Genomic DNA, 16,932 nt, shown 5'->3' with positions numbered 1-16,932 from the left:
TGGGGAAAAAACACCAAACCCTCCTGCTGACATTTACCACTACGAGCAGGAGGATTATGTGTGTCCGACTGCTGTTGCACACAGGTTGAAGCTGTCCCATGCCAAATACGTGCAGTAAGGTGGGTGTTGCAAGATAAGAACAGCTGGCTAACGGTGGACGTGCGGTGCGAATTGACTGGTGTCAGCCAACGTGTGGCTTGTGCCGTTGGTAGCTGCAATATGCATTTATGTGCTGCCACAGAGAAGGTTTCGTCGTGCTTGGGACCCCATCATGGTTGAGGCTCCGTTCTTCTTGGCCTGAGGTGGCTTTTCCAAGCGACAGTGTTTTGTGTTTTCAGAACACGTCTCATGGCAGACTTTTGCACAGCAGTATCTTAACAAGTGGTTAAAACTGCCTACTCTTGTTTCTGACAAAAATGAGAAGTGGGGAGACTGCAGAGCATTTTCTATGTTGCCACTTGGTGAACTCTGCAGGAGGATAGGTTCAGTGTTGTGTTTTACTTTTCACAAATTTTCTTAAATGGTTTCCAGAGCTCCTTCAGAGTTGCAGCTCCTCAAAATTAGTCTCTCAAGTCACTGTTATACCCTCTCTGTGTCAAGCTGAAAGCTGCTCAGGTTCCTCCAGTTTCCTAATCTGCTGTTTCAGGAGGGCAGACAAAGACCTGTAGGCCAGTGGTTGCCCCCCACCCATACCCCCCAGGAAAAAGTACCAAAATCAGTGACGTACGGTGATTATGTTCTGATGTCACTGGCATAACGGCTTGTGACTGGTTTTGATTCCAGTTTGTTTTTTGACTGGTGGGATAACTGAGTGTCGGATTCCTGTGCCCACAGTTGACTTCAGCATTTCTGGGTAATAAAAATCATCCCCAGGTGGTAGTGGCAACCATGAAAGCTGCTGCTGGTGGGAAGGCAGCTCATCCACCCCTGTGCTCTTTGGGTCTGCTGGCAGCCTTAGCAGTTTCTGTGGCCACACTAGTACAGCTGGCAAGTCAGGAAAAATTCTAGATCACCAAGTTAACTTCTTTTAGTTCATATTTGTTTCCAATTATTGTTCACTTTGTCTTGATCACTTTATTTTTGGTTCTAGGGGATTACTGCCACAGCTGCATTACCAGAGAGTGGTTCATCACTGGCCTTACGAGCCCTAGGATGGGGCTCCCTCTACGCATGGTGCGGGGTTGGGTTGCTAAGTTTTGCCATCTGGAAGGCTCTGGGCGTGCACAGCGTAAGTAGCAAGTACCACCCCCTCAAATACCATATTTTCCTTGGGTAATGCATCTTGGGGTGGCATCTCTATACTACTTCAGCCTAGGAGTTACACCTTTATCCATCACATGCAGGGTGACTAACCAGAGTGCATGCACACAGGGAAGGTGATTATTACATCTGAAAAAAACGGGATGTTGTGGGAGGAGACAATTTTGGGGGAGGAACAGTTTTGTCCTGCTTATGTTTATTTGCACAGATGTTTCAGATTCTTCACAAAAGGACCAGTGTTCTAATTTAGAGACTAAAATAGTAGTTGCAAACTTTCTATATCCTTTCCTTATTGAATTGAAGGCTACCCCCTGAATCCTATCTTTAGAGCAATCTGTTTATTTGTCCAAGTTCCATTTTTTGCATCAAGACACGGGGGACATAAGAAAAACTGAGAAGAAAAGAGGTTGCTTTCTAGTGTGTTGCTGGCAAGGGCAAGGGGGCAGAAGATTGAGTTTCATGTGCAATAGAATGGTGGTCCATGACATGCCACATCAAGGCAAAGAAACTTGGAAGCATCTGTATATCCCAAGAGGCTAAGGCTCTCCTTAGTGAATTGCTTATGTTCCAGTGTTTCACAGTGTTGAGCGTGAACACTAAAGTTTGTGGAAGAATTTTTGTTTGTGATGAGCCATTACTTAAGAGTCCCCTGCAGCTATAAGTTTGGCAGAACTGTCTCCACCCTCTTTAGGACTAGGACTGAATAGACTTCCTTTATCTTCCATGGCAAATTATTGATATATTGAACAAACTGTCTCCCAAAACTAAAAGGAAGAAGATACTACTCCATCCCAGTACTGTTCTCATTAGGATTTATTCGAGTTCTCACTTCTTGTCTACTCTGCTGATGTATCCTGTAGGTCACGATTTGGGTCCCAACATACAGCATTACCCAGTCCCTTGTTCCTTAGTTTCCAATGTTGACTCTCAATAGGAGCCAGTAAAGGAAGGCAGAACACCAAGAAATCATAGCAGGACATAGGAGGCAGCTACAACACATTTTCTTTAAACCCAAATCCTCCTTGTGAGGCTGCAGTGGAATGGCAGCGAAGGGGGCGGAAGGCTGGGAGTACCGGTTTATACTCTCTGCATGCAGAGCTACAACAGTCCACTCAGCTTACTGTCAGTTACATGGTCAGCCAAAAGGATTCATTTCACACTGTGCTGCCAATTTTTATTTTCGTTCCGTCAGAGTACTTCTGGGCCTGCTGGAGGACAGCAAAATCTGACCCTAATCTGCAGTTTATGTTAGCTGTTTCTCGGTAAGCTGAATTTCTACTTCCTCGAGAAGTACTGGCCTACACCCACAGCTGCCTGGTTTCCCTGCGGGGCTGCTTTCCCTGAGGCTGCCTGACAGGGAACGAACACATAAGCTTGAGATGGCCAAGCCCCAGGACATGTCGCAGTCTGATGGGGCTTCTGGCTGCCTGACAGCAGTGGTGCTTGTGTCAGAAGACACAGGTCTGTGTCAGCAGACCGCGGGGCATTTTAGAGACTCAGTGAGTGTTCCTGGTCAGAAAGCTGCACCTTATTTTATTCTGTGTTGTGTTAGTGTTGAAAGGAGGTGGAGGAAACCATCTGAAGAGGCTCTTGCAAACTCGTGTTGGTATCTGTCTCTGTTGTGGAACGCTTGTGTTTCACCGTATTGCACAGTGAGAACTGCAGATGCTGAAGGAAGCGGATTTCTGCCAAGAGACTGTGTCTGCACATGATTTTGAACAGCTCTCTGCTCTCCACTGACATATTTATTGCATTCACTACAGACTTTTAAATTCCCACTGCAGAAAGGAAACGCGTGCAATAGTGCTATTCATTATTGCAGAATAAAAAAATTAGCATTTGTAAATTTCCTGTCACATTTTTTCTGCTGTTTTACTACGTATCTGTTAAAATCATATATGTATATATATGTTTTAAATTGCTGGAGGTACAAAAGCAGAAGTATGTTAAAAATGAAGTGTTCTGACCAAACAGAAGAAGTTGATTGGCATTAAAAATATATTTCTAGAATAAGTCATCTTTGATTTTTGATTGTTGTTGACACTTTTTGCATACTGCTTTATTGTAACACTCAGGAGCAAACGCTGACTTTTGAAAGACAGTATTTTTGTGCTTAAATATCATCTTCCTGAACAGCTGAAATTAAATAAGGGTTATAAACTGGCTGGTATGTTATTAGTTCTGGACTCTTAAATGGAGACTCATTTTGAGAAGGGCCTGTTTGTTTATTTGCCTATTCCAGGGGAACATTGTGATACTTTTGAAAATCCTTAATTTCTATCATGCAAGCAGAGCTAATAGATTAACAGTCAGTTAAAAATACTGATTTTTAAGAACTCAGATGCATATGTTGTGTCTAATAATTATTAGATAGCCACAAAAATAAGTTTTATTTGAGGAAACTATTTACTGAAGTTATCACTGAGTGAAATAAAGTTTCATTCCACGTAAACTGTTCAGACCACGGAAGACACCGTAGAATTTACACTAAGCTCAGCATTTTCAAATGAACATTTTAATTTCAGTGAAACATTTTAAAAAGAGGCTTTTAGAGATTTACCTGAATGAAAATGTCTTCAGTGTGTCTGAGTGCTGTGAGTTCAGTTACTCTGTAGAACACACAGGTTCCCAATACCTGTAGAAATTACAATTTCAAACCTAGCATCAGGTATCAAGATTTGAAAGCTACGAACTTCTTCAGCCTCTGAAAGTGCTGTGCTGTATATGACCTGAGGGGAGACTTGACTCATTTTGATGTCAGGAATCTCTGTGCACTTAATGACTAAAACTTTGGCAGCTGGACAAAGAGAACCAGAGGTTCTGCCCAGCCTCTTCACCCTACTGCCTTTAACAGTAACCAGCTGCCTTTGGGACCTGCTAATTAGCAATCTGGCCTTGCTGGGCAGCAGCTTCATTTGTTTCAGAGCTACTGGTAATATTGATAACATTGCTGACAGCTAATATAGTCTCTCAATATTAAATTGTTTCTCTTGGTATTAATTTGTTAAGCATAATAAAATTCTGATTGTAAGCACTGCAGATGTTTCATTTGGCAAACGAGAAAGCTGCTGCTGCCACACATAGGAGTAACTCAACTCCTGTGTTTTCTCAAATCCACTGCCAACCCTGTCCCTGTGACTGTTGTGGTGGGATCTTGGCAAATAAAGGACTGACCTTCACTTGCAGCGTTTGGAGGGCAGTTCCGAATCAAGTAAAACTGAGTTGCTAAGTGTGGTTTAATGCCTTGTGTCATGTCCAGGAGTAAAATACAAGAAGCCACAGTGGAAAATCAGACCTGATGCGTTGGCAGGAATCACACCAAAAGGAGTAAGAGAACTAGGAGATCTTGCAGCATAGATGACTCGGCCAGGAAAGCTATTGAGCAGTTCCGCTCCCAGCTGGCCAGCCCGTGGAGACGGCTGAAGTTCATGCACACCAGAGCTTGGGCTGGCTTTAAAGGAGAAGGACAGCAAAGCTCGTTGGTGAATTTGGAGAAGTGCAGTGAAAGATACGCTCAGTGCTCTTTGTGCTTTGCTCTCTGCTCGTTAGCCATGCGCTGGTTTGAAACGACGGACTGTTCAGTTGGTGTGACTGAATTCTCCTAATCCTTATGTCAGCATACCTGCCGTAAATCTGCTGTGCGGGGACTTGCCTCCGTAGGAAGAGGTGGTGAGTGCCTCCCGCACACCTGAAGGGGTAGAACTAGAACAGCAAGGTGCTGCTACGGTTTTGGGGTGTTAGGGGCCAGGGAAAAGCTGGTATGACTGTATGCTTTTTCCGCGGGGAAAAGCCTGTTGTCTTTTTCGCGCTGACAGAATGAGCAGTTTTAATTACCTTGTAATGACCTGTTTTTGTTTTTTGGGTTTTTTTTAAACAAGCATTGCAGTAGGGGCAAATGGTGCTGCCATTAGTAAAAGCCCACAAGAGTGGTTTCACATGGTACCGTTGCCAAAATGCTGTGATTTTTAATGTTCAGGGGTGTGACCATAAATTGTCGACAGGACAGTGAGGGATTGATAAAAGTATGTATTACTCTAAGCTTTGTGACTGTTTAAATTATCTTGTCATCGCTTACAAAGTCAGAGATGAAATGATGAGCAAACTGGCACGATATTTCCCTGATGAGTTATAACTGCTGTAATTAATCCATGTCCACCATTCTGAAGCGGCGTTGCAATTGCTCAGCAGTTTGTGTCGTGGAAGGAGACTGACGCCACAGTTCAGGATGCCTCATCCTTACACCTTTTGAGACGGACTGTGTTTGCCATAGAAGCAAGTTGTTGCTAAGATCTGTTCCAGACACTGGGGTGATGCACCAGCTTTGGTGATGCTAGATTTTTATTTAATCTTTTTGGTTTATTGGTTCTTAAAACAGTGCTGTGACAATGCCTACTTCCAGCTCTTAAATGGCTTTGTTGTTAAAGGTGGTTCCCTGTAGCTTTACAGTCTGCCACTTTTTATGCCAGCGTGAAAACCCAGGGGTGGTGGTAAGTAACTGATCTTTATATCTTGGTAAGGGGTATAAAAGATTTTACGCTGTCTCAGGTTGGGTTGTTAATATCCCCTGACTGCAGTTACCACTGTTGTAATCTGAGGACAGGCTGGTAAGTAATAAACCCTACTAAATTCCAGTCAGCTCTTATTCCTAAACAGAGGAGTGATGGATCTTGCTTTGATAATGGTTTAAGTTCTATTTTTCAATAATGTAAAAGAGAAATCTTCATTTTCAGAACCTAGGAGATGGTGGTTATCTAGTTTTATATTGTAGCTCTTGCAGAAAATAACCAGCTGTCAGTAATAGCCAGACTTTTTTAACTTGCTCCCTGCAATCTCTTAGGTATTTAAAGTCAGTCCACCTTTGATTATCTCTGGGCATAGAAGCTCTGTCTATATTAGCAGGTATCATCGACCAGCAGCGTTGGGGCAGTGAAGCCATTGGGGGCTGAGGACCTGACATCTACAACCATTCCAGGGTATTTTTAAAATTTGGACTGACTCTGGCCTTGCCCCATGGCTTGAATGCCTGTTTGCAGTTGGAGTATGTTATGTGTGCTCCTAGAATGCTGCTTCAGTTTTGTGCCACCCTAAAGAAACCCCGTTGGTGCATTTTGAGACTGTGCAGCGGTACACAAGCTCATGCCCAGTAAGCATGGACAGCTGGGAGACTGAGCACTCCTGATCTGAACCCCAGCGCTGGCCCAGACACACCGGCAGCCTTCCTCTCTGAGGAAGTACGTGTGCAATGTTAAACACAAGCTTAACAGTTGACATCTGGCTTGAAACGAAATGACACCTTTTTTTTAACAAGTGTATTCGCTATTTAATAATTTCTACATCATGGCATTATCTTCCGTGGCATTATCTTCCAGGGTTTTGGGCTTGCAGCCTCAGAACCCTGTAGCCGCCCACTCCTGGTGCAGTGGGCTGGCTGTTTTCTGATGCAAAACACTGAGGTATTGAAATAAATTTTGTAGAAAAGAATGGATTTGGCCAATTTATAATTTGATTGTTTTGAAAGTTGAATAGTAGTTGAAAATCTTATTTCAACATTCTCCGTATGAAATGCTCAATGAAGTTTTAAATTTTCAATTGAAGAATAAATGGTGTTTTACGCAGTACAATTTTTTAAAAGTAAAAAATTCAAGATTATCTTAAAACCCCTGTAGTTACAGTTGACCTAAACAAGTATTTTCATGAAAGTTTCCAAAAATTAAAACTTTCTTATTTTATTTACCTATTCTACAGGTTTTATGATCCACCACACCTTTTTATTGCTTGGAAAAATGTTAGTTTCACAATTTTCTACGAGTTACAGTTTAATTGTAAACCTTTGGTTTAAATAAGCAGGTTTTTGGTTTTAATTAAACTTGCATCCATAGAATACTTGACAGTTATGAAAACATACCTATGAATGCCTGATGTTCTTTTTTTTTTTTAACTATCAGCAATTATGAGCCTTCTTTTAAAAGCAGAACAATACCCTCAGCCCTTGTAGACTGAAGCATGCAACAATTAACAAACAAGATAAATTATGCTTTAAGAGCCCTTTTGCTCTTCATGCCCTCAATAAATTAGATTTTATTTCCTCAGAAATAAAAGCATTCTTTCTCCCATAGGAAAAGAGCCAGGATGATTCATATGTAGGTTTGTGAGATTCTGATTGTTGCTTCCACATCTGTTCCATGGAAGGCTGGGAAAATAGAAGAATTGCCTAGTAATTTGTGACTAATATAGTTATAAAATATTAGTTTATCATTTTTATGGTGACTCCTAATAAAATATCCTGTTTTTCATTGATCTTAACCTTTAAAATACTAACAGTCTGGAACAATTGCACAGCTGCGAAGAGACATCTAAAACAATTAAAAGCAATACAGAGAATACATACTTGCAGTGGTTTTGTTGGTAAGGACATTTCCTAGGCAGGCTGCTTTTCTCTAGAGGAAATCTAACTTCTAAATCATCATTTTAAGCATAAAAATAATACCACCACCACCACCCCAGCTTACTTTGAGAGATATTTGATGTAATTTTGTGAGACTATAGTCATATGTACAGTATAAATACAAAGGACTATTGGCTTTAAGGATGAATTAATTCAAAAAACAGAATGAGAACATGGAGACGTAGTCTTCAAAAATGGCTGGTTTTGGCATCTCTAAATAGTACTAAGGTCTATAGATCTCAGCCAAGTCTAGGCATATTGCAGTGGCTGAAATTTTTATGCTATTTCATAGATGAACTAATGTTACTATAAAAGCAGTATATCTCCTAGAATTATCCTAGAATCATTCCTAGATTTTCTGTTGTTATTAGGCTTTAATTTTTGTTGTATTTAACCCTCATCTGAGTATTATTCATGAAGTTTCTATTCCTTATCATGCTTATGATTGATTGCATAATAAAAACATATCTTTTCCTTGCTATTTCATGATCGTACATTTCAGTATAAATCAAATCTGCTCAGTTTTTTTATTGTCCCTTTATTTCCTCAGTATTTATTTAAATTCAAGCACTTAAAAACAAGGTCGACTACTAGTACAAGTTAGCACTTCCTCCTGGTTATACAGGCTTTTTCTGTACTGCTTGTGTTGCCTAATTAGTTTGGTGTGGAGGAGACTTGCTTCCACACATATGTACTGCTAGTATTTTATCCAGGAAGTAAAAAAAAAAAAAAAAATAACTTACGAACTTCACTGCATACTTGATAAGGCAGAGAGCTTATTCAAGGAATAAGATCATCATTTTCCTACTGGAAAGCTGCTACATCTGCTTTATGAATAGGGACAGCTGTAAGTAAGCATGTCAAGAATATGGGAAGACCGTAGCTGTAGCTGTCTTGAGGAATTACTCTGCTGTGTCTTGGAAGAGACTCGTAGCTGTTGGCTGCCGCCAACCTGTTAAGAAGCTAGAAAGAATAGAACGGCGTTCAGCCTTTGGTCTGAAATTGCCTCTGTGGAGCAGTTCCACGTTGCCGTAAGTGGATTGAGTGGATTGATTCGCTTCTCGCCTGCACGTAACCGTGAACAACAAAAATCTGCATGAAAGCCTATCTGATAGGTGCAGATTAGTCCTGCTCGGTGTTGGTCCCATGGGATCTTCCTGTGCTTTGTTAAGCATAGTGGTATGGCCATGCTTGTCTTACCACTGTGTGGTCCAAGGTCCCAGCTGCTCTGCTTGCCTGGAGGTGCCCAGCTGTCCCTGCCAGGCTCTGGGCATCACACTGGCTCCGACAGGTTTCCGGCGTGGAATTCGGCCCCGGTCGTGGCATCGAGGCTTACGCATCACTGAAGAGTTTTGGGTTTGTGCTGGCTCTTTTCCCAGCCATGAATCTCACCTGTGGATAATACATGTCATTAATTCCTGGACATAGGGAAAAGTTACTCAGGTTGCCCTCTTCAGGAAGTGCCTGCTTGCAGACAATTAATATTTTTACTTTAGTTCAGAAATCCAAATTACAGCACAGAAGAGCTTATGGAGTTGGGTCACTCGTCCTGAGATTTTGGGTCCATTAACCAACTTGTTTTATACACTTAGATATTTAACTATTTTAAATTTTAAATTACTTTAATATTAATTTTTCAAATTGCCCAGGGTGACTAAGGAGCGATGACTAATACACCATAATAGATTAATCATGTGGATGTCCTTTCCAGGCACCCAGATTTGAAAGTAAGATTCTGCAGAAATAAATGGAGTATTCCTCAGTGATTTCAAAAGTATTTCACTCCATTTTTCTGCATGGAATGAAAGCCTTTTGCAACAGGATGGCATAATCCAAACTTTGTACCATTATTTCTGTTTTGAAGTCTGATGCAGCATCACTGAAATCAATGAAATCAAAAAGGCTTGAGAATGAGACACTGACTTCATCTACTTTGAGGTATCATATACTACAAAAACTTAAGTCCTTGGCATTTTATTTCAGAAAGATCAACATGGAAATGTGTAAAATTTTAAAGGATACTCCTGTATCTCTGCACCTAAGCAAGTTCCTTTTTTTTTCAGGTTGTGGTTTACAAAATTCCTGTCTTGGTGTATGTAAATTAATAGCTGTCTTTCCCATTGCTCATAATGAGCTAAGCCCTTCCTTTTTTTGTGTTCAAAATAATCTAGCCTTAAACCAGAACAGTTTTGTTTTCTTTAGGCTTTCCTACTGGAATGGCGTTTTCTGCCTTTTATGATAGACATATAGAAAGATACTTTCAGGCTACCAGTTAACAATCCCACTTTGGGGAGCTAAGTGACATTTGCACAGAAATTAAACCAGGCAAAGCGGGGCTAGTAAAACACGTTTGTGATGTAGAGCAGCTATTTGTGAAACGCATTCGTTTATGCATGAGTAACATGGCTGCTGCACACTTGGAAAAGTAACATGAGGAAAGTATTTAATGTATTTTTCTCTCTTCATGTGACCCAGTCGTTGCAAGAGAGACAGCCTGACCCTTGTCACTTGACATCTCTCAGTAGTTCACCAGTAATTCGAGACAGAACATGTAGTAGCCGTGGGAGGCTGCTATATATCTGTAATGGTTTGGGAACTGTGACAGCTTTGTTCTAAACAGTGACAATCCTCCCCTCGCCCCCCGTAAAGTCACTTAGGTTGTTTTCATGTTATTTTTCTTTTAAAAAGCACAGGACATGTTTTACCCAATGTTTTACATGGTATTTATAGGGATAGGTTTCTGGAAAAATATGTCTATGTGTTTAATTTTAGGCATTGTAAATGGCCCTCTGATTTCAAAGAGAGTATTCAACACTGGGTAAGGTTAAGCGTGTGTGCAAGTCTCCATGGGGTAGGGGATTAACATGAGCTTTTGACTTCTCTAGATGGTTTAACAAAGTTCTGCTGCTGCTTTTCTTTATGCAAGCCTGAAGCACTGGAATCAGCAAACAGGTTATGAACAGGGTGCTATGACAGTGCAGTGTGAGGTGGTTAAATATCAGGACGTATAATGCCAGGAGTGACCCTCTGAGGGCCATTTTCATAGACCTGCGGTTCCAAATAATCTGAACATTCATAATGCCTTTGCCAATGAAGTGTAAGATCTAAGAACATGAACGAGGGCTCTATTCTCCATCCTTATTTCAGAGGTCAGCGTACAAACTGGCGCAGGGTGACCCGCAGCGAGTTCACAGGGAGAGCGGGAGGATGGCCTTCAGCCAGCGGGCTCTCTGCTCTGCCCTTCCAGTACTCTAAGGGCTCAGCGCTTGCCCTTTTCTACAAGTAGCTTGCTGTTCCTGTATGCGGACCTCGGTACTCGTGTGCTAACAAGGGCGACAGCAATCATTTTAAAATTTGGGAAAAGGTGGCCAGAACAATCCTCTCTGATGCCCTTAAGCCCAGGGCAGCCCATCTCATCTCCACGCCTTGTGAAAGGGGAGGTGTCTGCGGAGAACGCGGGGCATGTAGATACTGTATTCCGCTGCCAGTGGATATTCCAGTTCAGGGCATCTAACCTCATTTCACTCGGAAGCTGGTGTAAGCAGTTCTCACTGGTACGAGTACTAAAATAGGAAACTAATAATTCCTAGAATCTGGGTTGGCTTATTATGAATGTCAGACATTAAAGAGAACATTTCTTTGTAAAACTTTCATTCTAGGATTCAAATAGACTCTTTTAGCCCCTCTTCTACTCATTTTAATATGAACGGCCACATAAGTGCTCTCAGTAATAGTGCTATCCCAATTTTTGCGTGACATTCTGTCAACGATGTACATTAAAAAGAGATTATTAAATGGAAGATGCTTTTAGGTCCCCATATTTTTGCCACCTGAGGCAGGATCATTAGGTTAAGATAAGAAAATAACAGCGATCTGTAGCTATTACAGATTATTTAGTGCAGTAAGGTAGATGATACCCTTTTAGAAAGAAGCCTGACAGTCAGAGGTGGAACAGTTACTGTAATTTATTTGGCAGGAAAAAACAGCGTCAAGCTTTGCAATTTCTGTGATAAAAAAAAAAAGAAATTCACTTGAGTGAAAGTCACTTCAGAGAGTTGCCTCCAGGAACGGGGCATGCCGGAATGTTAAATCAAGAAATGTGCTACAAATCGTTCATGTACCACTAAATTCAGAAGCAGCAGCTGAGTGGCCTGTGAGACTGAAGGCAGTGGGAGAAGGTAAAATGCATTCAGCTTTTAGTGCTGGGTTTACTGCACTATTAATTGAAGACATTATCACAGTTGAACCGAGTACACCGGTGTCAGTGTGGCTGGCAATAATAAAGAGGCAGCCATTTCAGTGAATTATTTGAAAACATTCCAGTACATAGTACATAGCATGTTAGCTTTCATAATTAAATTAATGCCTTTTGATTTGAGACCACTGGCATGTGTGTTGTGGAATCTGGAGGAAATAGAGGAGAAGATTTCCAGGGAGGGAGAGGAGAGAAGAGACCTCCTGAGAGGCATGTCTACTAAACTGCAGCATTTCCCTCATCAAGAATATGCTTGTCCCCTGAGAGGTAAAGCAGGTAAAGACAAGGTCCCAATTCTTTTGCCTCAAGTGTGCAGTATTAATAGAACATAAAGCTAGATCCATCATCTTCACAAGAAGCTCGCCACACTGCAGGAGGTGACTGGACACCGGTAAGCCCAATTTGTTGAAGGATAGCTAATTTACATGGTTAGTGAACGAATTTTACCTTCACTACAAGGATCCTCTGAAATTGCGATGAGCCTGGTATGATACTGTCAACCAAATGCAAGCAAGAACCACCCCGAGGCCAGCGTGAGTTACTTTGGAGGCCAAATTTAGTCCTAAATATTTGGCCAGTCAAGGCCCAGGATATTGAGCTCGTAGTCTCTGACTGAAAGAAACCTGAAATTCAATACTAGAACGGTTCATTAAGCAGGCAGACATTGACACTGGGAGAGAAGGGATAGGGAGTGTGGGCTGCGGTTGCCATGGTTATTTACAGGTGTACACACTGGTTCCGTTGCATCAGAGAGTAGTTATTTTTCGAAGTCTCCACGCTTTTAGGCGGTGGGGCAAGCGAGCTTTAGCGGAGCTCTGAGTGCAGGGAGGACAGTGGCTAGGATTTTGGAAGTACATTCAGGATAGCAACGAGCACAAACGTGGAAATGGAGGAAGGAACTCCGAAGCTGGTGTTATTAGTGGAACAGAAGAGAAAGGGGAGATACCTTAGAAGTCCAGATCAAAGGCCTAGTGAAATACTGTCCTGCACTTTCTTACTGGGAGGAGAGAGGGGTGGGGAAAACAGAAGCCCGTGACTAGTACTAATTATGTTGCCGTGACATTTGTATCATGAAGAAATTGGCCCCGTTTGGACACACTGTGAAGACATTATGTATTAGTGAGACCCGTGCCGGTCTCTGTAGATAACGTCCTTCTTCAGTACCTGACGACCTAAAGCATAACGTTGAGAAGACAATGCACGGTGGTGATCACCTTGGCATTATGATTTATTAAAACAACTCACTGTCCAGGAAATGCAAAGGTGGAAGGTTTGTGGAAAAATGTAAAACATGGTCAAAGTTGTGAACTGCAATGAAAAACTGGGCAGAGAGGGCTTGTGGAAAAGGGCACAGACGCTGGCAAGAGAGGGGGTGATAAATGAGACATTGAGTCTGACATCACTTGCAAAGTGGTTTTACAAATAAGCATCAAAATCTGAGAAGACAAGGCTGAGAAAATTTCTTCTGGGTTCTTAAAAGAGAAGAAAGACATTGAGTATTTCAGATTTGGTCCACATGTTAAGGAAAAATTGCTTTTCCAGGAAATTAGTTGCTTTTACCTGCAGAACATAAAGTAGCATTCTGAGGGGAGAAAAATCTGAATATTCTTAAATCTGCAGCTGCTAGTAGTAGCAGCTAAATAAAATATTTCTAAATAAAACCCTTTTTTCTTTCAGAACAGAGCTGTAGTGTTTATTTCCCAGACAAGACTGCTTTTTGCATTCGAGGGTGAGGGTTTGGCATGTTAGTAATTATAAGGTAGCTGTTAGAGTGAGGAAGCACTGTCGTTTTCTGAGTGGCTGCCTCACCCATTGTCCTCTTTTTGGAGGCTTTATATAACTGTGTTTAGTTTTCCTTTGGTTTTGTGCGTCTTCAGTGAAGTAACAGAGGTGTCCTGTAGGACTTAGGAGTGCATCATTTAAATTTGACACTAAAAGTAGTCTGAGTTTAGAAATAGCCAAAAAATCCACCTTGCACCAGATCATTAGCTGGTATAAAATGTTTTATTTCCAGTTATACCAACTGAGCTACAGCAATTCACGTCAGGTTAGGATCTGACCATTCCTGTGTTACCAAACACCCAGACAATACTTAGAGCGAGATGAAAGAGTAGAAGAGTTAGTTCGCTCTTTAGGAAGTAAAAAATGTTAAGTAAATTGAATACTTTCTGCACATCAAGAGAATGGGGTAACTTAATTACAGAGGACTGGAAAAAGCAGCTAAGCCAAAGCTCCTAAAGCATTTCCTACTGTAAATGCTTGTATTTAATTGTCAGCAATTGTTTAGTGTAATTTGGCCTGTTCCCCTACGTCAGCTCTGATACTGGTGTTTATTATTCTTGGAAATATTAGCTGTCTGTAAGAGCTTTTCAGTTTTAAATAAGAAGCAAAAATATTAGTTTAGGAACAATTGTGGGTGATTGCCAAGATTTTTAAAGACCAAGAACGAATAATTAATCAAAACAGCTATCTGATCAGAATATAATATAAGGCAGACAGTGAATTAGTTTTTACGTAAGAACACAATCAGGATGAAACAAAAAGGGTAATTTGGCTCTGATTTTCCTCCTACTTTATATAATGTATTTTTATTTGATTAGCAGTACCCTGGCATTTTTACACAAAAACCTGAGTTCTAAAATGCTTTCATCCATCATAGTTAGTTATTGTCTTAGTAAAGGATTGGTAATTTCTTTGTAAATTGTTTCTCATTCTTTGTATCAGCTGTAACTTGAATAATTGCATTCCAGCAGCATTTCTCTAAAGAAGTACCAGTTCTTTGTCAGAATTATTCATATGCAGAAGGACTTGAACAGAAAATGGCCCTAAGCTATTTGTAAAAAACTGATGACCCATAACACACAAAATATAGGCATGTTAGAGAAGATGCCTGTGTGGCTGTTTAGAATATTTAGATTTCCTGGAACCTCTCTGTGGAACACACTTCCTGAGACAGCATTTGGTCTTCAAGAGGTCATTGCATCCAGTGTTTGAATACCACATCCTGTCTTCTCTGCATGAATGTCATGGATTCTGTAGAGCTTCCTAAAAATAGCAGTCCAAAACTTCCCCTGTACATCCTGCTGTGTGTGTAACAGGATTTTCACTGATTTGATTTTTCCATGCCTATCCTTTAAAAATATATGTAAATATATATGTTAAAATCTTGGAAGAAACAAACCCGCTAAATCTAAATGTTATCTTCAAACAGAAGTGATTTTTAAAGAAATTAAATGTCAGTTCTGGCTTTCCAGGACTATTGGATCAGACATTGGTGATAAAATGGTTATCATAAATACAGATTTGGCAATTGGTATTAATGTATTGATATACAGAATATAAAACTAGCAGACTTCACAGCATTTTAATTTAACAACAGTGAAAGAAAAGTTGGTCCTATATGTCATTATGAATCTTGTTTTCCTTCCTACTAATGTATAAATTTGAATGACACTTTGTTTTGTCATCTGTACATTATATGGTGGGATAAACCTGAACTGTCAGGGCTGACCAGTATTATTTCTTTAATCCTTGTTGCAAAATCCTTGAACAGACCTATTGGGCCTTTAATCCATTACAAGTGTAGAAAAAGGCACTGCAGTCAAAATATGGGCACATTCTATGGAGGTACTTTTCCTCCAAACAAAAACATTTTAAATGTGTGTGTATATAGTAGTTCATGTAACAGTAGTGAGTCATTCACTGGGGTATAGGCAACCTATCATGTGTCATGCTTTAGAAGGGAGGATTGTTGTGGGTCCCTTCATACTTTTTTTCACTTTCTTAATTGAACCAACATAATCAGAGGGAAAGTCTTAATTTTCTGTTATTTTTAAAGTCTTTTTACCTCTTCTTTATCTCACACAGCTTATTTTCTGGAGTAAGCCCGGAGTTCATGGTGCTACTTTATTTACTCCTTTTTAATTGTTAATTGATTTTATTTTTTTAATCTCTTTTGTAGATGAAAGAATTCCAAACTAAAATGCAGTCAATGTTTCCAGCAATTCCTAAAAATAGTGAGTCGACTGTGGAATGGGAAGACTTACTTAAATCCAAGTGAAAGACTCAGAGCCATTTGGAGATGTCTCTTTCAGCAAGAACAGGAGCAGAAGTAGCAGAAGTGTCCCGTCTGAAAAATAGAGACGAAAACTCAGACTGAGCAAGTTACTGACTGAGTTCACTGATCCTGGGAATACCAGTTAACATCCGGCAGCAAGGGAATTGAAACGAAAACAAAGCAAAACCGTTTATATTGTACTTTTCAGCGTGCTTGGTATAGTTGTTTTGTGAGGAAGTGAACCCTCCCAGGTAAGTTGGATCCAACTTGAAAAAAGACTCTCTCTTCTGAAGACTTAAAGAAGAAACCGATCTTCGGTAGTAAGTATAAGGACAAAGCCCCAATAAAGTCTTATCCCGTCCTGCGTCTTAAGAGGAATTTTAGGAAATTTCTCTAGGAAATGTCTCTTTCAGTGACATTTACATGTTCCATTAGGAATATAATCATCAGTTGTAACAGATCTGTTGCTGAGCCTGGAGGTAAAGCGTACAGTGCACTCTTCTAAAAATAAAGGAGATATTTAAAATTGCAAGAGAGAAAGTAACTAAACCAAACTACTTTTGTATGTCTGAAAGGAAAGTTTAAAAATTCTCATATGCAAGTAGTGACCTGCTGAGCTCCTCTGTAGAGCATCAGAAGAGATCTCTACGTATTAGCTTTTTTAATCAGATCCCACAATAGTGACTTTGATAGTTTGCATAAAAACCTCTACTATATTTGTGTAGCAATTTAACTTGTAAGTGAAAGAGGTGTAAAATAGTGAGACACCCAGTTTGTCCTACACAAATATTTTCAGCTAAGAAACTGTATGGGCAGGGCTAGGTTTTTTGTATGTCAGTGGTTCCTGTGGATATTCTACCAGGAGAAGCAATGTGATATTTTCCACACATTTTCCAGACATTTTAGTTTCTCGTG

General features: G+C 40.5%; 1 protein-coding gene across 1 annotated transcript; it reads left to right on the top strand.

The window, feature by feature from the left end:
- Nucleotides 1-1,090: 1,090 nt before the first annotated feature.
- Nucleotides 1,091-16,020, top strand: TMEM242 (transmembrane protein 242; the record flags this gene model as incomplete). The annotated part of the gene is made up of 2 exons (XM_010282302.1): nucleotides 1,091-1,228; nucleotides 15,922-16,020. Coding segments are annotated over 2 exons (237 nt in total), but the record flags the coding sequence as incomplete, so codon positions are not given.
- Nucleotides 16,021-16,932: the final 912 nt, after the last annotated feature.

Source organism: Phaethon lepturus, unplaced genomic scaffold (genome assembly GCF_000687285.1).
Source record: "Phaethon lepturus isolate BGI_N335 unplaced genomic scaffold, ASM68728v1 scaffold6332, whole genome shotgun sequence".
In the NCBI taxonomy this organism is placed as follows: domain Eukaryota; kingdom Metazoa; phylum Chordata; class Aves; order Phaethontiformes; family Phaethontidae; genus Phaethon; species Phaethon lepturus.
Note: the sequence above shows the minus strand (reverse complement) of the source record. Positions and strands in the feature narration are given on the sequence as shown.